This window comes from Dipodomys spectabilis, unplaced genomic scaffold (genome assembly GCF_019054845.1).
Source record: "Dipodomys spectabilis isolate Male_0828 unplaced genomic scaffold, ASM1905484v1 ptg000076l, whole genome shotgun sequence".
Taxonomy (NCBI): domain Eukaryota; kingdom Metazoa; phylum Chordata; class Mammalia; order Rodentia; family Heteromyidae; genus Dipodomys; species Dipodomys spectabilis.
In genome coordinates, this window is record NW_024870753.1 from 1,666,638 (window position 1) to 1,689,960 (window position 23,323).

A 23,323-nucleotide genomic window follows, 5' to 3' on the forward strand; every position below is an offset into this window, starting at 1 on the left:
CAACAGTCTACGTCAATAAGTCAAAAAAGGAAGCGCCAGTGTGATCAGTCAGCTTGCAAACATTCATACCAGTATTTAGGAGCAGGTGATAAGAGAATCGCCCAACTTAATTCAGGTCAACAAGGAATCATTGTGTATCTCAGCTTTGACTCCAACCAAAATGAATTCAATTAATACAAAGTAAGTTCTCCCTGGTTTCTGATGTCAGGAAACTTGTGTTTAGCTTTAGAACATGTCTTCAAACTTTCATTTGGAATTGGGTGCAGTTTGAGGTCCAGGATCTTGGAACCACTTGGTTATCCGATTTTTTTTGGTCTTTTCCTTGCCCCCTCTCACCAGACTACAACTAGGATTTAAAGCCAGGGCTCTGTGCTTGCTAGGCAGGCACCTGAGCTATGTTACCAGCTCTTTTTGCTTTAAATTAGTTTTCAGATTAAGTCTGAATTCAGATTGTACAGACTAGCCTTTGACTATGATCCTCCTACATATGACTCCCATGTATCTGGGATTGTAGACTTGAGCTACCACATTTGGCTTTTCTTTTCTTTTTGTCACTCAGCAATTCATCAGGAAAATGATCCCCTCCCCTAACTCCAAAACAGCTCTTCCTCCAAAGCTTGGTGTTGAAAGTGAGATTGTCTTCTGTTTTATTGTGATTCCTGATCCTAAAAGATGGGTTCATTTGTAGATGATAACACATACTCCAGGGCATTAACTGATGGTTCTTCAGAGTCGGCTTTGACCTGCCAATGGTAGGACTTAACCCTAGACAGCCAACATTGTGAGAAATTATTCATGTAACACAAATAACAGGAAAAGCAATCAGATTAAAAGATTTTCTCCCAACTTTCTGATCACTGTCTTGGAGACCAAGCTTACTAGGCCATGCTCAGTATGAAACAGGCAGCAAGCACAGTGGGAACAACTGCTTTTATCTCCTCCTGAAACAGATCAATTTGCAAAATCAACAAGACTAGTGTAAGCTCTTCCTCTAATGACATTGTCTGACAAGGGACTGGAAGCTAAGGGGAAATAATCCGATAAAAAACAAAACTCTTCAGCTCAGAAAAGTCTATAAATCTTTATTGAAAATGTTTCCATCTTACAGAATAAACCAGGAAGAAACCCAGAAGGACTAAACTACAGCCAAGACATTGAGCCTCAAAAAAAGAAGGGAAAAAGACACAATTGGGATCCTAGCAAATCCATAAAATATTTTCTTTGCTAGTTCTACCAACTTGAGCTCCCTTGTGGATGTTGCTTCTGTCTTCTCAAATCCTCACACAGATGGAAAATCTTGCATAGTGTTTTTATAATAGGAAAGCAGGCTTTAATCAAACGGGGCTGAGATCCCCCCCCTTTTTTTGTCAGTCATGGGGCTTGAACTCTGAGCCTAAACACTGTCTCTCAGCTTTTCAGCTCAAGGCTAGCGCTCTACCACTTGAGCCGCTGAGCCACTTCTGGTTTTCTGGTGATTTATTGAAGATAAGAGTCTCACGGACTTTCCTGCCTGAGCTGGCTATGAACGGGCGATCCTCAGCCTCCTGAGTAGCTAGGAATACAGGCCTGAGCCACCAGTGTCTGGCTTTCCCTTAACTTTTGGCTGCTCACCATAACTACCAGCAGAGATGTAAATTTATCATCCAAGACTCTGTCTTAAGGCTTTGAAATGAAAACATGTCTGAATTAAAATAATTCAAAGATAAATGTGCAGGGATTTGAAGCAGATAGTAAGAAATTTGGATCAAAATAACCCAGGGCATGGAAAACAATGTAAACACATCAAAGAAACTGTGATTTCCTGGAAAATTATATTAAGTAAAGTAAGCAAGACCCAAAGAAAAGTAGGTTGCATGGTATCCCTCATTTGTAGGAACTAGAATATGTCTATGGTATTCTTAACAAGAGATCTCAATAACCTAATTGCTTTGTGCATAGGACCATACACAATGAAGCATATCAACATGAACTCCAAGATATGGAAACAAGAGGTTCTTAACATGTCCTGTATATAGTCTTTCTTTTTTTTCTTCTTCATTTCTTTTAGTTTTCTGTACCTGTGTCTTATGTATAAGATTATTCAATCTGTGGAAGGGAAGGGGAAATCACAGAAACAGCAGGACATAGGATGAACTAATGCAGCATTGATACTCACTTGTCACTATGTTGAATATAAACCCTACAACTGGGGGGGAGGGGAGTAGAGAAAGGCAAGTGGGAGATAATGAGGGATGAAGTAACCATGATTAAAAACAAATGTACTCATTACCTGACTTATGCAACTGTGAAACTCCTGCTCATCACCTTTTCAATAAAAATAAAATAACTAAAAAAAGAAGAAGAAGAAACTGTCATTTCCTGTAAAATGTCTATTCGTTCTATGTAGATTGCACAGCTCAAGTGTCTGCCTTGTAGAGGTCATGGGTGTCATTAGCAGGCAATGTGCCAGTACGTGGGCCTGCAACCACCATCAGAGCTGAGACTTGAAAAGTCTAAATGCTTCACTAGTAAAAATAACATAAAATTTGAAATGAAAACTACGGGTGCTCTAGCTGAGGCTCTGGAAAGGATGGTAAGTGGTATTCGTGTAGAAGTGGCCTTGGCTCTACGTAATGGAGGCCTAGAGACAATGAAAGATATAAAAGAAGCTCACTTCATAGCATTAAGCAAGTGCACCCTTGCTATGAGGCTTCAGGGGTTTGTGGTGAAGGATCTGGAGAGGGGAAGAAATGGCCAAAGAGATCATTCATCCTATTTCCAACAGTTCTGCTTTCCTTGCAAGCATTCTCAAAAGCAGCTATACAGCCACCTCTGAAAGCAATAGTTTCCCCCAAGTTTATGTGCTTCTTAGTAACCAAGTAAGCTGGAGCTAAATGATTCCTCTGCCTTCCTCCCCCAGGCCGCCTCCTCCACACACACCCTCTCTTCACCCTCTGTCCTCTTGCTGACTTTGCCCCTACCCTTCCAGATGTTCCTTCCTCACCCCTAACCCAGCATTGTGCAGCGTCCCAGCCCTTGAGGTTGATGTCCAGAACAGAAATCTGGCCAAGGCTACAAAGAACAAAGAAAGAACAACTGTAAGAACTGACAGCTCAAGGCCTCTGGCATCTGGTCTACCCTGGGTGGTTGCATCCAGGAAGTTCTGGCAGTGCTGGTTCCCCACCCAGCACCCCATGCATCTCAAAATGACAGTGGGAGTAACAGCCTAGAACAGCTCTGCAGTGCACTGCTACCACAAAGCAGCAGGCACGAGAAAAAAAGGGGACTATTCCCAGATGCAACAGCAACTTGTGAACACTTGGCATAAAGTATTATGGTTGATATCACACTATTTCCACCTCGTGGAAAGAAAATTGGAAGAAGAAACGGGGAAAAGAAAGAAAGAAAGAAAATGTAGAAAATGAAGAGAGATGGAAGAAAAGGCAAGAACTCTGACTGTGGTTGGGTGTAGAAAGAGTAGCCCAGATATGGAAGCTGGGCTCCCTCCAGGATCATCTTAAAAATCCTAATTTCAGGAAAAAGGATTCTCAAGCCTAAAATCCCTCCACAGAGAGCGTGTGGTTGAGCTCGTAGGCATTGCTATCCTCTTCCTCTAACAGCAACTTGTCGATGGTCAAGGAACTGACGGTTCTCCTGGGGTCATCCATGTCCTGAAGGACCGGCTCAGGGATAGAGATGGGGAGCTGGACAAACTGAGCCCCAGGCAGAGCTGGGGCCGGGGGCTGGTACTGCAGGGTGGAAGTTGGCAGTGTAGAAAGGGGCTGAGGCCATGGGAAATAGGTGAGGGGTGTCTGGTGCTCAGGGCCCTCCAGCTGGGGCCCCATGGTGGGTGCAGCAGCACTTCTTGTCTGTAGGGGAAACAGAGGACCAATGGTTAGCAGGCCTGGGATACTCTCCTGCTTATCTCCATCTCTTAAAGATCTCCACTTCCCCCTCAACTCTGCCCTTCTCTGGTTTCTCTTTGAAGCTCCACCTCCTTTCTCCTGGCTCAGGACACCCTCAGTGGAGAAACAGACAGATTTCAACTGGGTCCCTCATTTGCCACTGACTACTTATCTGTCCTATGTCCTAGCTCACACTACTTCCCAACTTGGAAATCTCATTTTTGCTTACCTGTAAAAGAAGACAGGAATAGTAATGAAGTTATAAGGCTGAGCAAAATTTGAGAGAATTTTCTAGGTTTCATTGACTATAAAATGCATCCTGATTTCAGAGATCTTAACATGTGAAAAGTGCATGCATCTTAAATGTATGAAAATATAGTCATTCAACCCAGTAGCTGTATCTTGCAGGTGGTTGCACTCCTGCTCAGACACAAAAAGAGAGTCGTGGCTCCACACTGTAACTCTGGCATCCTGAGGTCCTCCTGGACCAGAACTGCTCTATCACTTTCCACCCTTCTGGTAGTGACAGCATAGGGAAGCCAAACCATCAAACCCACCAGAGATTCAAGGCCTGGGTTCTTAGTATGCTTTTACAGTTGAGAAAAGTAGATCAAAGTGGAAGCTCTTACAGGAATAGATGTGGGACAAAGCCAAAAATCTCCCCCTGCTATCCCTACCTGCCTATCATCTCCAGTTACCATGGTGTTTTCAGAGTAAACCATTAGTCATTGAGGACAGTTTGTGCAGCTCTCTAGGGATCTTGTTACAACACAGATTCTAGTCCAAGAGTTCAGGGTGGGATTCTGCATGTTTAACCAAGTCTCCCAGGATGTCAATGTGGCTGGTATAGGGACCATAGTTTGAGTAGCAAGGTTTTAAATTGTTTTTCCATGGAGTAATAGAGCACTTGAGTAAGAAGGGCTCCCACCATTGGAGCTAGCATGCATGCTTCACTTCCTCTCCTTCAGTGTAGGCCTGTGCTTCCCAACCCAGATTCCCTGCTCAGGGAGAGAATTATACATCAAACCAACTCCTAACACAAGTCTTATCTCTACAAAGCAGTAGTGATCACTGTTGGTTCAAGCCAGCTTTGATGAGTTAATTTACAACATGACAAAACAAATAAATTATTTCTTAATGAATACAGTTTGTTTAATACACAGAACCTTTCAAAGCAGGAAGTAGGGACAATCAAAGGGAATAAATAATGAAAAGAATCCTCAATAATGAAGTGGCTGACAAACACTAAGTCCACCACTCCAGGCCCCTGACATGGAAATGAGTCACCTGAGGAAGATTCTACTTAATATCATCAAGACTGAAAAGCTGGTTTGCTGTGGAGTGTACTCCTACAAACCTGCCAGGAAGGTGCCTGGAGGTAAGGAGCAGGTCCCTTGGGAAGACACTGGACACTGAGGGCAATAAAGGGGACCTGGGGGACCAAAGCAAATACTGCCATCAAGGGTGGCTCTGAAACCATTCATGAAGCCTCAGCTTACTTGCCACAGTTTCCCTGGAATGGACCTAAGATCCTTTGATGTCATAGGCCTTTTATTCCCTCAACACTTGTAAGAGTCTTGTTCTTAATGGTCACATATGGTTGCCATTCACATTAAACTATGACTCCCTTCCTTCATTCCTGGGGATCGGGACTTCCATTCCTACCTAGCCATTGATAGTGGTGGCCCATGGTTCACATTGCTGGCACACTTTGATACAGTGATAATAACTAATATTTATTTACTGTTTCCTGTGTGCCAGAAAGACTGTGCAAAATAGTTCTACACGAATTAGCTCATTCTATCCCAACAACCCTCTTGTTAGTATTTCCATTTTATAGTGAGAGATCAAGTTGCTAACCAAGGGGCTCATGGATAGTGAGTAAAGAGTTAGAGACAAAGGCAATCTGACACTACAGTCACAACTCAAATATATTACCCTATAGGTGGGTGTAACTCAAAACTAATTTTCTAAGAGGTTATAACACCTTTTACTCAGCCTACATGTCTTCTAGCAATTCCCATGGCTAAGTGCACAATCACTCTCTAAGTTATCAGCTGGACACCCATTTACCTCTCACTTGGTTCCTCACTTTCTGAAAGCTGCAGCTCATCATAACCAAGACTCACTGCTTACAGAGGAGCTGGAGATGTTCAGGAAGAGAGGCAGGAGAAGAGCTTTCCAACCTCAAGTTGCACAAAACATGACCAGACAGGCATAAGAAGAATTTGTGGGGGCTGGAAGTGTAGTTAAGTAGTAGAGTACCTTTGCCTCCTTCCCAAGTGAAAAACACTGAGTTTAAAACCTGAAAACCCTGAGTTCAAACCCTAGTATCACAAGAAGAGGGAGGAGGAAGAAGAAGAGAAGGACAAGGAGGAGGAGGTGGAAGGGAGGAAGAAGAGGAGGAGAAGAAGGAAGAGGAGAAAGAAGAGGAGGTAAGGAATGGAAGAAGAAGAGGAAGAGGAAGAGGAGGAGGAGAAAGAGGAAAGTGTCATAGAGTAAGCTGTTTCTAACAGGATACCATGGGTGGGCACAGCTCTGCTTTCATAAGACATACCGTGACATTAGTGATGAGTGGTGGGGAGGCATAGGTCAGCACTGAGGAAGGCCCCACAACTGTGTAGCTGGGGCACATGGGCTGCACATACATATCCGCTGAGTAGGGACAACTGACGGCTTCATGGGACACATACTCAGTATAAGGTGTCCAGGGGGTCAGGGGCTGGAGGGTGGCAGGAGCAGGCTGGGAGAGCCAGCCAGCACACAGGGCCCCTTCCTCTGTCACAGTGGAAGCAGAGACCTCCATGTCAAGGCAGGAAGGACCTGTGGTATTAAAACAAAAACGAACAAAAGAAAATGACCAGAACTGCTGGCGCCACCATGAGGGTCCTAGGACAGAGCTGGGCTGCAGGGACCTCTTACCCACTGTGGTGTAAGTCGCCAGGGGCTGGTGGGGCAGCACCACCTAGAGAGGAGAAAGACAAGGACCTGTGGTTAGCCAAGGCCTTTGCAGGATAAAATCCCATGGGCCCCAGGATGGCAGAGTGCCCAGAAGAATCACCCAGCACTCACACCAACCATCACCACCTGCACTCTTGAAGAATTTGTGTTTCCAGTGAGCAAAAAGATGGTGCACTTAGGGAACTGCCCTCTTCCTTTTCCCAGAGGGAACCCAACTCCCACCAGGGTGTGTATCACTGGCTCCCGTAGGACTTGACAATAGCCTTGTTCAACTGGCTAAGTGAACCAGTTCCACTCTGTCTTATCCCACTTCAAGGAATCACCAACTAGTCTAGACCCATCCTCACAGTATCAGTCGGGGGCATCCCCTGGAACAAAGAAGTACCCTTCAGTCTGACAGAGGCCACCCTCACTCTCCTACCCACACATGTATGCACAAACATGTGCACAAGCTCATACCCACTTGCATGCATGCACAAGCTCATGCACCTCCACATACATGTACACACACACACACACACAGAGGCCACAGACACTCTCACCGCAGTTGGTGGGACAGCTGTCCCACTGCTGGCATGGCAGCGCTTCCTCCTCAGTAGCTCCTTCACTGGCTCCTTCACTCGGACACCTTGGTATGGCCGGGGTGGGGCAGGGGTTTGCTCTGGAGCTGTGGCTGGGAAAAGTGATGTCACTGGAATCCATGGCCCTTCTCAGACAGATCCCTAACACCCAGTGCCCATTTCCTCCAGGATTTGTCTGTTCTGGCTTGAAGATTACTAGAGTATTTCCCCTGGTATTGCCACTCTTCTTGTATCCAAACCTTCCATGACTCCCTACACTCAAATAACGAAGGCCAAAGCCCTTCAGTCTAGAATTGAAAAGGCTTCACAATGGGATATGAACCCATTTCTCTGACCAGTTTGTACCCTAACTACATAAACCCTAGGTCCCACAAGAAGGTCCATGTGTACCTCTTTCCATGGTCATGCATATATCTGGCCATTTCTCATAGCCAGGATTTTCTGCTTTCTTATCACCTTGCAGCTTATAGACTTCTACATCCCCCAACTTCCCCAGCACCCATAGATCTATGGATATTCACATAGATGTCAGCAGAGGACAAGGTAGCAGTAAGAGCAGAGAGCACAGGCTTCAAATCCTGCCCCTGACACATCTAACTGTGTGGTTCTGGGCAAGTTACTAAGTCTCTCTATGCTTGTGAATCTTCAATATCTTGTCAAAGGAATGTTGTGAGGAGTCACTGGACATGGTAAATAAGAAGTGAGGTACAGAGCAAGCTTTCTGTAAATTTGGTGGGGGGGGGCAGTTTGGGTTTGGTTTGGTGCTAGAGATGGAACTGGAATTTCCCATACGGAGGGCAAATGGAGCAAGCAAGCATCCAACGTATCTTCAGCCTGCTGTGTAGTAATTATCCATTTTGATATTGATATTGAATCTAGTTTATTACTAAGTTAGGAACATCTCAAGATGAGCTGTTGTACCTCATTTCTGTCTTATCTTCCCAAGGTGCCTGCTCACTTGGAAGAGGCTCAGCAAGTAATTATTGTTGATTAATCAACAGGATGATTCCTTGAATGTGATTCCATTCACCTTCCCCTCAACTCTCCTGGACCTCTAGAATGAATGGGCTGAAGTGAGTGGCTTCCAAGTTCTTGTGAGTCCCAGGACCAAGAACAAATGCCCAATGCTCATTGTGTGTCTTGAGGCCACTTTACTGCTAGGAGGTTTCCTTCCCTAGTTGTTGCAAAAGACAAGAAACCAATGTACCAACCAAAATATGAGGCAGAGCTCAGGCCCTTCCTGGCCTGGGAAAGCACACCAAACTAGCCAAGGCTGCCCTGTTGTAATCCTCCTGTGCAGATGCAAATTGGACCTGGCCCCTTGGAATGAAGGGTTAGGTCTGGGAGGCCAAAAGCATAGTATTTACGGCTCACATAGAAATCTCATTATCATCCACTGATAAGGGTCCCCAGAGACCCAGCTCTGAATCAAAGTCCTCCGGAAGCCTGGGTATCTGTGAAACCCGGATCCACAGCTCTACTTGAGCTGAACTTTGCTCAGCAAATACTCAGTTGATAAGGTTTTGTTCCTGATTCTATATCAGACTTCATTTTGGGCTCTAGGCACCTGCACGGCCTGGCCTAGAAGTATAGCAGGCAGAGAGGCCTGGCGACCACCAGCAGGATTTGAAAAGTAAACCCTAGAGACAGATGGTGTGAGTCAGGACCCCATTTCTCAGGTTAGCCTTCAAACCCATCTGCAGGGGTTCCTTACCTGGCCATGAAATAGATTCAACCAAAGAGTGACACAAAATTCAGATACCCAGAGCTCTGCTCCTAGGAGTATGATGCTGGAGTCTGATATAGGACTCAATATGGCTAAAAATTTCTCCAGTGATTCTAAAGGTGAATTAGAAGCACCCCAATTTAACAGTTCAACCTGTTTGCCACATCCCAGTAGGAGTTACCTTTCTTTTAAATTCCCCTGTCATAACAGGTGGTCTCTGCCACTCTCTCTCCTACTGGTCTCTGCCGGTATTCATTCTTTTACGCAGGTGGCCCCTGCCCTGGTGGATCTTGTGATCAAACCAAGAAGCTAAGCAATGAACCAGTAATGACAGTCACCAACTAGGTAACTATTATAATCTCAGAGATTTCAGGCTTGTATATTATATAGCAAGGGGAGTCAATCTAATATCTGTGTCCAGGTATCACTTTTATCTTTGTTCTAAGCAGAAATGACAATGGTCTTGGGATCCAAAAACACCTATAATCAAACCTGAGCTGCTGCTCACTGGTAGTGAATTCTCCTATTTATTTAATGAGTGGGGCCTTAATTTCCTCATCTATACAATGGGAGTAATAGCTCTTCCCTCACACAATTAGTATGAGGCTTAATGGGAATAATACATGGGGAATTCCCAAGGGCAGGTTCAGCATATGGCAAACACTGTACATGTGTTATTTTTCTTCTCTTCCCTCCATCTATTTTCACCCTTCTTTTCTTTCTCCTACCCAACTTGCCTTATGGTCACCAGCAGCATAAATGTGGTCCTTCCATTGCCTTGTAATGAAACTCACCACTCACAGTCTACCTATAAAATGAAGCTCATTTTCTCACCTATAAAATGAAGATCATAACAGTATGTGTGTTGTGGGGCATTGGAAACTACATGGAAAGCGCTTACCACAGACTGCAGAACAAAGTATGAATTTAAGTGTATGTGAGCTAATGCATACTCATGTATGTTATCCACCACCAGCAATCTAAGGACCCCATACATCCTATCTCTGAATATCTTGAGCATTTCTAAACCTCACTATGCATTTGTTTACCTTCGGCCATTTCTCACACATGCCTTTAACCCCCAAGCCCTTGCTTCTGTATAAGTTCCACTTACCATGTATCTGAGTGGTATCAGTGCATTACACAGACCCCAGCTGTATCCTAATGTGGCAGCAATCTCTGACAGTCACCAGTATGATGACTGTCATAACTTGTGAGACTCAGGTTGGTTTAGTATATATCAAGAGGAGACAAACTAGTATCTGTACCCTGAGAACACCTTTATCTTTGTTCTAAGCAATAATGACAATGGAATTGAGAGCCAAAAATCAAATCTGGATTGTTGCTGACTGGTAAAATATTTCCAGATTGATTTAATTACTTTGATCACTCCTTACATGGCTCCGTTCTTCTCAGAATCATCTGTGGCCACATCAGTTTTCTTTATAGCCATATTATTTATCCTATACTTGTCTCCAGTTAAGTTTCCTGCTATTTCAAAGGCACAGGGTACAATCTGAGGCACCATATACTTGAAGAAACTTGAGGCTTGGGGTTATGTTAGGGATCTAATCTAGCTGTGGAACAAGAAAGGCTCAATCCCACATGTACACCTCTCCATCCAGATCATAAGCAAAAACATCTATGATGACATTGCTCTGATTCACATGTCCACTTGTGGGAAGATCCCAGAGGCATCTCAATTCCACTGCTTCCCAGGAAATGAACACACCACATACTTGGTTAGAAAAGAACCACTAGGCATTTCCAGGATCTTGCCAAGTGAGGGCTTCCTGCCTCCTGTTGTTTTAAAAAAAAATCAGTGAACAAAGAGAGCTTGAGGGAGGTGCTCTAAGCACAAGGTATCACACCCTCTAATGCTTGGCTTTCTGGAATCCAAGTGACAGCAGATGTACCTTGACACAACAGAGCACAGGCAGAGCTATGCAGAGGTCTGCATCTCTTCTGACTGCATCAAAAATTCCTATAGCTCCCAAGGTCCCTGAGACATTGTGTCTACCACCAGCTGCCAAGGAGTCCTGTAACTGACTCCACACGCATGGACAAGAGTTAAGGATGCTTTTGAGTGTCTTTGCATAGGGCCCATGAAATATCAGAATCCAAAGCCTCAGGACAATTCCCCAAAGAGTCCAACAGCCAATTGGATTTGCAAGTTTTAGTACCTTTCATACCAAACTATGTGAAGCAATGATTGACATTTTTAATTGTATGGTAAATACTGGGTTCCCAACTGCCTTCAGCACAAGAACTGAGCTCCAAATACAAATCTGAAAGAAGGAGCTTGTCAAAAATCAGTGCTGCCTCACCTTGGGGCTGCTAGATCCCTGAACCAACCTCACTTTAACACAATTGAACTGGAATATTTTTAAATGAAATTATTAAAATAATCTATTGGCCAAGCATAGTGGCTCACGCCTGTAAACCCAGCTACTCAGAAATTGGAGATAGGGAAGATCAAGATTTGAGGCCAGCCTGGGAAAAAGGTTAGAAATACCCATCTTGACCAACAATACCTGGGCATGATGGAGCTCATTTGTCATACCAGCTACACAAGGTGCTAATAGGTAGATCAAAGTCCAGGCTGGACCAGGCATCTATGCAAAATATATCCCTGAGGTAACCAAAGCAAAAGGGCTGAGGGCATGGCTTCAAGAGATCCAGTGCTTACTTAGTAAGTGCAAGGTCCTGAGTTTAATCCCAAATATCACCAAAAAGAGATTCTTTTTTTTTTGGTCCATTCTAGGGCTTGAACTCTGGGACTGGGCGCTGTCCCTCAGCTCTTTAGCTCAAGGCTAGCACTCTACCACTTGAGCCACAGCGCCACTTCCAGTTTTCTGAGTGGTTTATTGGAGATAAGAGTCTCACAGACTTTCCTGCCCAGGCTGGCTTTGAACTGCGATCCTCAGATCTCAGCCTCCTGAGTAACTAGGATTACAGGCCTGAGCCACTGGCGCCCGGCTAAAGAAAGATCCTTAAGTAATAATTTGAAAAAAATATCCAAAGAAAAGCAAACAGATCAAAATAATAATACAGCATCCAAGATGATGAAAGGCCAGTTTCCTAAAGATGAGCAATTTGCAGCTACAGATAGCACACCCACAAAACCTGGAGACTTCTCACCAACTCTGTTGAGGTCTGAGGACCCTGTAAATACTTGTAGACACTCAAATGTCCATCACCTAGAAAAATCTGTCTACCTGAACATGAACTCTTGGACTTCAACAGGAATCTCCAGTTTGGGGGCTGAGAAGTTCACCATATTGCCTTTCTTTTCTACTGTCCATCTGTTGCCAGTAGAGTTCAGGAAGGATGAAACAAAGGCACTCACTTATAGCAAATCAATAAATTCAACCCTAATGAGGGCTTCCCTTTTCCAAAACGAGCAATGTAAAAATGTAAAAGCATAAAAAGCCAGAAGAGTATATTTCAGTTCCCCCTGCTGCACACCCAGACATGCTACATAGCACAAAAATAAGAGCTCTGCGGCTGCCCTTCCCTTGGAGGGTGCAAAGCATGACAGAGACAAGCCATGTGCAGTCACCTCACACAGAGCGTTGGCCGTGTGGAGAGGAATCAGCGCTCACTCTGCAACAAACTAAGGGATCAGAGGAGTCTACTGATTTAAATGAGTATGATGCTCTAATGAAGACACAATAAAATATCTCTGAGGAAATAGGCAAAATTGTCTGTACTTGTTTATTTAATAACCCCATGCAAACCACATTCATGCCACAGTGCAGATGCTAGTCAAAGAAGGTTGCCAGGCACTAGTCACCAGTAACTTTTCTTTTAGGATGACTTTAATGCACAACAGACATTTACTCTCTATGCTAAGACCCAAGGAACTTGGGTCATTGTTCTCTTCTGATTCCCCGTGAACCACTGGGGCAGGCAGCAGACTGAACCACAATTAAGAACACTCCTCTAAAGACTGGTTGTGATTCAGGATGATCATGTTTCCATCCCCAAAGGCCAGGAACCTTTCCTCCCATCTTAACAGTCTTGTCAACTTAAAACTCTTTCTAGTGAGCTTCAAGACATAATCAGCTACATCAGCCATTTTGAAAGATTAAAAAATCACTCTCCTTTCAAAACTTCTGTACCACAAACAGAGCCTGGAAGGATGCTGGATTCAGCTCTTCTTTATATAGACCAGGTATGTTGAATAAATAAGGTCTATCTGTTTCCTAGCCTTAACTCCCAGGAACTCCAAAATAACCATAACTACACATACTTGGCTTACAACTTAGTCTTTGACACAAACAATTTCATAACAGGCCTTGCTACAACCTCTGCAATAGACAAGGAAGTATTCCATTCCCTTCCCTGCTTTGACTGATGAAAGAGAGAGACAGAGAGATGCTCAGAGATGTTCAGTGACTTGCCCAACATGTGTAATGGTGTTAACCAAATTCAGGACCTCAGAGTCCAAACATAATTCATTCCTGGCCTACAATCTGCTTTTCCTGGCCTAGAAACATCCTATTTGTTACTCTGAGAGGCACTAGTAGTCAGTCATCAAATGGTACCTGGGCGATTCTTCATCCTCCTTCTTGCAGTTCGATCCTGGGCTTGCCTTGCTCTCCTCTTGTCTCCCTTCACTGTCATTTCCCCCAAGCAATGGAGTAAAGAGAGCCCACCCCACACACACTCAAAAAACACTCTTCAGCTCACGTGAGGAGTGATGAGAACTGAGAGGCTCAAACAATTCCCCTCAAGGTTTTATTTTGGGTATTTTTTGACCGAAATGACAGCAGAGAGGTCCAGCCTGAGAAACCAGCTGCATCTTCCTGCCTTTTACAGAAACTGGGGGTCATCGGAGCGGAAAGGGTGCCTAGCTCAGATTCGCCATGTCCCAAGATAGGGGTGAAGACCAAGAAGCCTCTGGTAGATCAGTCACTGAACTCAAGTAGGAAATATAGACTTTAATCAAAAGAATTGCACAAACAGATCTAGAATTATAAACCATGGCAGAGTTGCATCTGTTTCACAATTGGGATGGATCTGGCTTGCGTGGTTGCTTTCCACCTTCATCTGATTCAGTAAGGCCTAAATAAGAAGCAAGTTGGGCAAGAAATAAAGAGAAGGGCAAAAGATAGGACTGTTTGCTCTCCCATACAGAAACACTGGTCATTTTGTCCTTATTCACAAGAAATCCATAAAGACTGAAAAGATGGCTTTCTTGAAAAAGCTTCAAAGTTTCGTAAAGACCTAGCAACGTGCTGCACAGCAATTCACTCTGTAAACTAAGAACCTGAGGTGAATTATCAAGAATCTTACTGAAAGCAGTGAAGGATTGGTGTGACTAGAGTGATGAACTATCATCTGAAGAACCCCAGAATATATTTATGGTATTGGTAGGTGTAAAAAAAAAAAAGAAGCAAGGAAATTGGGAAAGTTATGAATAATTTTAACTCCGGATATTTACTAAACTGCTGCTGTTCTTTTCTACTGGAGTTCTGCAGTAGATTTGGTTCAAATAGAGAGGATTACGACAGGAAAATTATGTGCATCAGCCTAGAAGTCTTGGAATTTTCTTCCCAATGTTAAGATGCTTCTGTGTTTCCAAAAACTGAGCAATGAATTGTCCCTCAGGGTTCACATCCATAGCTTTATGTTCCATAACATTTATTTTATGGCTTGATTTATCAAGATAAAAGTAGTTTTATGATTGAATCGATGCACATAGGGGTAAATACATGCAATAAGAGGATGAGGACCATTAATTTTCTCTTTATGACTTTCTTTCTTGAGTTGTTGTGGCTTTCAACCAAAGTTAAGCCTTGTCCTATTTTCAACTCTTTTTCCCCTCTTCTTTTCCTTTCTTTTCTTTCCCCTTGGTACTTCTAGGTCCCAGGAAAGTCTAACAATCGTAATTCTCTTCCATTTGAATGTATGGCTCTTTCCAGTGTATTCAAAAGTAATGCAGATTGTTTAAAGGGTGGTCAAATCCTTTTTAGTCCCACACCTGGCCTGTGGATTGTTCTAGTTTGTAATTCTTTGGCTACCAGCTCTTCCCAGAAAGTGGTATTACTGAAACCATTACTAAAAAAAGAAGGCAGCACATTGTTCTTTCAGTTTTCAGTATCATTAGTGCTATTTCTTGCATATTTCAAGTGTCATTCTCCTCATAACTAGTGTATAAACACCTCAGTCCAATCTTGTGAATTAAAACACGAACACAAATTTTCCAGTCAATACAAACTTATCTCACAGAGGTGGTAGGAAGGTCATGGCTAATTTAGGCACCAAATGGTCAGCTTAGCAATCAGCATCAGCCATGACACTGATGATTAAAGTGCTACTATGAATCACAAGACGATTAACATGTATCCTGTCATTTCACAAGAAATACAGAACTCAGAGACCATACAAATTGTAATCTATAACTAGCCCACATAACCTTTGTCCTCAGAGGCAGAAGGAGAGAAAACATTGGAAAGTAATAATAGTAACTTCTATATATTGGGTATTTGATTAATATCAAGAATAGTAGTAAGTACCTACCATAATCCTATAAAGCTAAAACCATACCCTTGGTGTATAAGGAGAGGGCAACAGGAAGAGGTAATATGACTTGTGAGTACCACACACCCAATCAATCATAAGTGTGTGACTCAAACTTGGGACCACTAGACCCAGAAGCTAAGATTTTAAACTACTAGAAGCAAACAAAGATACCCCTCTTTAACTCCAAATAAAACTCTACTCACTATATCTTGCTCTCCACACAACTGACTCTTTCCAAAATCTATAAGTTCAGGAAGAAGGAAATCCCAATGAAGAAGAAGCGGTGGCTTCCAGTGCAGACTTCCATTAGAGTTGCCTGAGAATCTGATAGACCGAGTTATTAGATAGGAACCCCAAATCCCTCTTTGAGCCTTGCATTGATCTCTTCCAAGATGGCTGCAAAGGCCAATGGAGGGCATCTTCAGTAAGTAAGCTGAAACACAAGTTAATCTCATCAAAATGGAGTTCTCAAGAGCTGAACTACTACCCACAGGTTGATGCATCTCATTTTGCCTATATCTAACATGGAAGGCTTGAGCTTCTACAAAGAGCACCACCTAAGCCCAGAAAGGAGTCAGAAAATACCACCCAAGCCCCAGAAAGGAGTCAGACTTCATGACAGGGAAACAGGACAGCGTGGCAAGTCAATTCGTGGTGTCTGGTTTAGAATAAATGTCATTATGAGTGAGTTGCTAGTGTAATACTTAAGCTTCACTTTCCTCATCTTTGAAAAAGACCCAATAACAGAGCCTATGCCACGGAGTTGTTAGGAGGATGAAGTGAAATAAATAGTGCATTCAAAGTATGGCAAAGATCGTCAGTTGTCACACCCAACATCTGCTTTGTCCCTTTTTTAACAAGCCCTGCTTTATGGAGGATGGCAATATGCCCAGCTAAACAATTCTGTTGTTCTCCTATAGCTAGGAGTAGCCATGAGCTGGCAGAAGAGGTTATGCATTGGAGGGTGGAAAGTGAGAGGGGGTAAGTAGCAGTGATGGAGAAGCATATTTTTTTGCTTCTTTTTTGCTTTCTCTTTGTCTGAAGATATGATGAAGATCACAGACGTGGCCCAAAAGTTAAAGTGAATGCTAAGAAGAAACCTTGAAGACAAAGCCACACACCAAGAATAGCTGACAGGAAGGACAAAAGGTGCTTGAAATATTGGTGACACTGTTGAACTACCTAGAATCCTGAATAACCTCTTATTAACTTTCTTTTAGGTGAGAAACAGTATATTACTGTCTTAGCTAAATCTCTGTCAGGTCTCTCCAGTAGCAACCAAATGTAATCTAAACTTTTCCAACATAGTATTTGATAGATCGTATGGCACCAAATAAGTACCCATCACCCCTATCAGAAGGATAAAGACAAGAGATATTAGGTTCTACTGATTTCAATCTTTAGATAGGAATTCTCAGCCTTGATTGCATGTTAGAATCACCCAGGAAAATAATCTAGAAATCTCAATGCCAGAGGAAATTGAACCAAAAGTTTTGGATTGGGACAAGTGATCACTATTCCTTTAATCTCCCCAAAGCATTGAAATGTGTCACCAAGGCTGCTCTAAGCAGATGGAAGAATCCCTGCTATCAAATTAAGGATATTGTTCTAAAATATATTTTATGAGCACTTGGAAAAACTCAGAAATTAGAACTGGAAAAGAACTTCAAACAAGCTCAGTCTCCTTAGTAAGTAAAAGGGTAGTTTCATTTCATCTGAGACCCACAGGGATTAAATGGCTGGCCAAAGACTCAAATCTTATTATCTGTAGACTGGAATGCACAGTTCATTTCTCTGGCAGGCAAGAGTAAAGTCTCCCTCAACCAGGACAAGAGAACTTCAGAGAATTTTGACTCAGTTGAGTGCTCATGGCTCATGCCTATAATCCTAGCGACTCAGGAAGCTTAGATCTGAGGATCCTGGTTCAAAGCCAGCCCAGGCAGGAAAGTCTGTGAAATCTCCAATTAACCACCAAAAACTGGGGGTGAAACTGTGGCTTAAAGTGGTAGAGGCACTAACCTTCAGCAAAAAGAACTCAGGGACTGTATCCAGGCTCTGAATTCAAGCCCCATGACCAATGGGGGGGCGGGGGAGGGGAGGAGGGGAATAGAGAATCTCCCCTTGTGCCAGCCAATTCCATTTTTGTCAAGAAATTCCTTCAAAAAATGAGAAAACTAGAATATTACTAAATATTTCTTGAATGTGAAAACTATACTAACGATTATAATCAATCAACCAACTTTGTTTTCGTTGGCTTAGCCTGACAAATTGATGGACATCTTCAGTTAGCCAGAAAAATAAATTTCTTTAGGAAGAAGTCAGAAAGAAAAAAACCTTTTGTAATGGGAAAGTTAAAAGCAAATATTTACAGAACTTGCTAATGAATCAAACATTCAGACATTTAGTGAATGAGCATAGATAATTTTGATTTTTTTTACACAAAAGGCAGATTTCCAGGTGTGAAATGGAAGAGAGTTTTATATTTTTCTGACTCAGTAACTTTTGGAGTATGGGGAGGGGATAAATTTGGCATTTTTCTTTGGTAAATATAAGAAGGAGGAAGTAAAATATAAACCTTGAAAAACACCTGCTCTTTTGCCAATTAAATCTGTATGCTGTGTATGGCCTTGATTTCACCTGAAAAGGGTGCTTGTGAATTTATGTCTCTCCTTAGGATTCTATTTGTCCTTAATAACATGCACCACTGAATTGATGCATAAACTCGGTAAGAAGTAAAGGTATTTATCGGGCTCATTAAATAAGTAAAAGTTGCAACCAGAGCAGAAATATTAGAGGTTGTCCATGTATTTAAAATTACTTTTTGTTCATAAATGCCTCTGAATTTATGCAAGAGATTCTCAGGTTCAGAAAGTATTTCACATTTTCTCTTTTGTTGCCCTAGAAATGTGTTCTATTTAGTGGAATCCTAGAATAAATCCTTAGTACAGTGTTTTGTGCTAATGAGAATTTTGAGACCCTAATTTATCTATTTGTTAAGCCTTGGCTATGTTCAAGTTTTGTGGAAGCAAATTCCCATCTGTGCCATTAAAATCTGATAACCATTTCCCGTTCCAAAGGTGCCTCTTTGGGCACGATAGTGAAGATATACCACAGTCGCTAGCCAACCAGACAACTGAAGAATATCAATTAAGCTGTTTTTCCTTATCATGTAGAGCTTTTCCTAACGCAAGGAACAACAATGAAATGCAGTTGTCTAATCCATCCTCTCTCTACCAAGACTGTCAAGTTCATTGCACACAATTCTATCACTTTTTTTTGTTTTTTGTTTTTGTTTTTTTGGGTCCGGTCGTCGGGCCTGAACTCTGGGCCTGGGCGCTGTCCCTCAGCTCTTCAGCTCAAGACTAGCGCTCTACCACTTGAGCCACAGCGCCACTTCCGGCTTTTTTCTTATGTGGTGCTGAGGAATTGAACCCAGGGCCTCAGGCATGCAAGGCAAGCGCTCTGCCACTGAGCCACCTTCCCAGCCCAATTCTATCACTTTTAAGGAAGAAGTTCAGTTGAATTCATTTTAAGCACTGACCAAATCATCTTCTAATTATCTTATCTACAACTGATGCTAACATTGTCCAAGCCCAGGATACTAAGTGATCTGGGGAAATAAATGCCTAAAGTACTAATCAAATCATGGAAGACCAGAGCTTAGCCAGCCTTTCCTATAACTAGCCAGATAGTGATTATTTTAGGCTTTGTGTACTGTACATTCTCTGTTCCAACTATTCAGCTCTGTCATTGAAACATGCCTTAAACATACACAAATAATAGACATGGCTGTGTTTCAATAAAACTTTATTTATAAAACAGGCAGCAGGCCCACATTGGTACATGGACTGTACTGGCAGACCTTTGGTTTAGACCCTAGATCCTATCACTCAAGAATTTTTTTTGGGGGGGGGGATCGGTTGTGAGGTCTGAACTCTGGGCCTGGGCACTATCCTTCAGCTCTTCAACTCAAGGCTAGCACTCTACCACTTGAGCCACAGGACCTATATGGTATTGAGGAATCGAACCCAAGGCCTCATGCATGCAAGGCAAGCACTTTACCACTGAACCACCTTCCCAGTCCCTCAAGAATAATTTTATAAGGACTTTTAATTATTCTATTCAAAGTGTCATAAAAGGATATAGAGTAGAAGGAAACTGGCATAACCCTGATCAGTCAATAGGCTGACAGAAATGTCCAGTAGGAAGATACTAACAATCACTGTCACTGCTTATAAGGGAACTAAATATCACTTTACCAATATTCTCCACTTTAGTTCTTACAGTGAGGAAAACATTAGAATCCCCATCTTCAGATTTTAAGGAATATGAAAAAAGAGATAACTCAATTGTCAAACCAGCTGTCAAACCCAGCTCTGTCTTGCCTGACATCCATGCTATTTCTACTGCACTATTACTTGTTGGGTGGATGCTAATTCTCACTTACATGGACTGAGAGGACCAAGTACAGAACCCAGGGAGAAAATCTGCAGGCCAATCACTTCTTTATCCAATTGACTGGCTAATAAGCACATCTGAAATTCATGGTCAGGAAGATCCACTTCTCTTTGCTGGTATCTCTGAGCTCTGTCAATTATCTCTGATCTTAACCAAAACCTGTGTTCACATTAAGTCTACAAACAGGAGTCATGAGCCAGGTAGGGAGGAGGCTACACTTACAAAGCAAATGTTTTCTTAACCCTTTCCAGAACCTGGGGTACAGTCATTTCAGCTCATGCCTCAAGGGTGTTTTCTGAAAAAAGAAAGTGCCTTTTCAGCGCTTTTGGTGTCTGATTTCAAACTTTGCCCTTCCATGGGGGTGATTCTAAGTGGGTTGATGATACCGCCCTGTTTTTACTAGTTTTCCCACAGGGTATAGTCATTTGGGTGCCCTAACCCACAACTTGGGTCTAGGAGAAAGGCCTAGATGCAGTGTGTGAGGCCTTTCCTAATTTTAAGACTCTAAAAGTTTAACTAAAGAGAATTTCCATGTGTACTCATCTGGACATGTGGAAATGTTCACCATAGTCATCCCACTAATGAGTTCACAATGTGGTCTCTTTTACAATGGAGTTTGGCTATCTATGGCCCTAGGGTGTGTATAAAAGCATGTTCTCCAACAGCCTCTTTTCTAAAAAGAAAAAAAAAACTATTCATCTCTCAGGAGACATGAAAAGAAAACAAAGAAGAGGACATGGCATTCTGGGTATGTAGTAAAGTATCCTATAACTCAGATGCTGAGAGCAATCAGAGCTGTTAGCATCCTGTTGGTGACACTATCACTTACGAAGGCCAGCTCTGTAAAAAGGAGTTATTTTACCCTCATTTTAAATGGGTAAAAAAACCCTAAGAATTGAACAAAGGAGTTCACACAAAACCCAAATGATTCAGCTGTATGTGAAAAAGCATACAATCACTTAGAATCCCCCTATAAAGCCATTATGTTTCATCTACTCTGACATAGCCTTTCCAGTGATGTCAGCTCCCATTGCTTCCAGAGATGGGATACTGCTCCATCTTCCTTCTGGTAGGATATTCCTTATTATCTTACAATAATGAGTTATGGACTCATAACTATCAAGTCTATATTCAAGTTCAGTTCTGTTTGTTTTTAATGCATCTTTCTAATATCTATGGGACTTAATAACCTGAGAAATTTTTACTCCTGTGACTCACACATTAACAAACTCACTTTCTGAGATTTTCCACAAGAAGCAAACAACAACAAGATGAAGTAGTAGTTACAAGTTACATTTTAACTAATGAAGTTTATATTTTCAGTTATCCCTTTTAAAAAATTAATGCTTTGTATTTTTTTCTGTAAATCTAGATTTTCTTATAGTAAGTTTACACAAGGTAAGTTAAACTTATCAAAGGGCATTGAAAAAGATTAAGAACCTTAAAAGGAAACATAGAACAATTCTGGGCAACACTTCTTGCTGAAAGAACTATGTTTACGTCAAGACAGCAATGAATGTTGTCGATTGTATCACTTCAATCATTAATAACTTGAATCTCCCTTCAATCAGCAGAATGGAAAATAAAGTTCACAGTTGTTCCATTTGACTTCAAGGATAAAACTCAAGGTTAATGACAAACCTGCTACCCCTTTGCAGTGGGATATACAAGCCTTCACAGAATGGGAGCCACAAGAGGCAGCAGAATGAAGACTTACTTCACACAAGCAAGTTTCCACCTAATCCCAAATGCATCCACAGAAACAAATCACCTCTGATAGAAAGCTAAGCAACTCAGCGAGAAACAGGCCTACACCTGGGGGGGGGGAAAAAAGCTGCCTATAAAAACAAAGTTCTTCATGTGAAGAACTGCATGGTTTCCCCTCCCAGCCCCAAACCCATGTCACATCTGGCTTTTATCTTATGAATCATAAACTGTCCTTTCTTCACAGTGATTCATGCACAGGGCGGAGATGTGATGAGCTGTCCCATCTTGGGAACACAAGTTTCCCTCCAGTCTGGAAAATCAGCATCACTTCTAACAGGTTGTTTTCTCCATCAGGTATACCTCTTCCCTGCTCCCCATTTTGGAACCCAGACCCTGATGCCCCACCAGCTCCCAAATTCTAGGCCAACAGGTGATCTCCCAGAGCCTCTCTGCCTCTGTTTACTTGGCTCTGACAGCCACAGCCAAACCCACTTACATTTTTGCCAGAGCATGGCCTGTGACAGGATGTTGCCTTTTCTCTTTGAAGCAGACAGTTTGGCTTCTTTACTGTAAGACCTGGGTGTGCTTTCCTCCAGTGGAACCACCGCTTGCTTTGAGGCTGTTTCCTGGGCTTTTTAAAGGCCTGAGTTCCCGCTGTGTGGGGCCGCGTCATCACATCCTCCCACCTCAGGCACGAGTGCACTTGTTCTACAGCCATGCTGCCTATCACCCCCCACTGTGTGGGGTGCTTCATGCATGGAGCCAGCCAGCTGGGACTAAGAACCCCACAAAACAGAAGGCCGCAGCCACTCACACACGGCCACTGACTGTTGTGAGAGCGCGAGGATGTGTGTGAGTGTGAACAGTGTGAGCACCATGTCAAGTCTTGGACCTCCTCACATAAGAAGGAGCCCAAAAGGCCCTCTGGAAATTTCTGAGTTTTCTCTGGTGTTCATACAGAGTTACACACCACCAAGACATTGGCAGGTCTTGGCCTGCCATGGGTGTCTGCTCAACAGGAAATGCAATTCCCAAGGGTCAATGCTTCTCGCCATGGGAGGAAACACCTGTCCTTCCTTCAAGCCTCACTACACAGCCTCCTTGTTCTTTTAATATTGCTTTTCTGTTATTCCATTTTGAAATTCAGTGGCCCCTCCTCTTGCCCCAGTCCCCGCCAAAGTGGCGAGATTTAATAGTGCTTAACTATGGGGGAAGGGAGGGTTGACACTGACTCTGATGGCCAATATGCCCACAGAGAAAGGGGCCAACTCACTAAGGGAAGAACAGAGACGCAACTCATACTCTTTAAATGGGGTTAGTTTCTCAAAGGAGACTGGTAGTCACACTAAGAAACCACTGAGAGAAGATCTCTCTTCTACTGTCCTCACTTGATTAACCAGAAGCTTCTTCAAGGAAGAGCAACTAGTTTACCACCTGTAGTGCATAGGTGTGAGGCTTACAGGCTCCTTCCACCT

The 23,323-nt window shown here is 42.8% G+C and overlaps 1 protein-coding gene across 2 annotated transcripts; it reads right to left on the bottom strand.

Annotated features, from left to right (window-relative positions):
• Positions 1 to 1,511: 1,511 nt before the first annotated feature.
• On the bottom strand, positions 1,512 to 22,540 carry Pou2af1 (POU class 2 homeobox associating factor 1). 2 transcript variants are annotated; one of them, XM_042682873.1, is made up of 5 exons: positions 22,345 to 22,540; positions 7,388 to 7,518; positions 6,807 to 6,849; positions 6,442 to 6,707; positions 1,512 to 3,848 (listed from the first exon to the last, which is right to left on the bottom strand). In XM_042682873.1, exons 1-5 carry the CDS (start codon positions 22,358 to 22,360, stop codon positions 3,534 to 3,536), a joined length of 771 nt encoding a protein of 256 aa, XP_042538807.1. In that variant the 5' UTR covers positions 22,361 to 22,540; the 3' UTR covers positions 1,512 to 3,533. The 2 variants fall into 2 exon arrangements, with proteins under 2 accessions (XP_042538807.1, XP_042538806.1); XM_042682872.1 differs by lacking the exon at positions 22,345 to 22,540 and adding an exon at positions 13,703 to 13,877.
• Between the last annotated feature and the right edge of the window lie 783 nt (positions 22,541 to 23,323).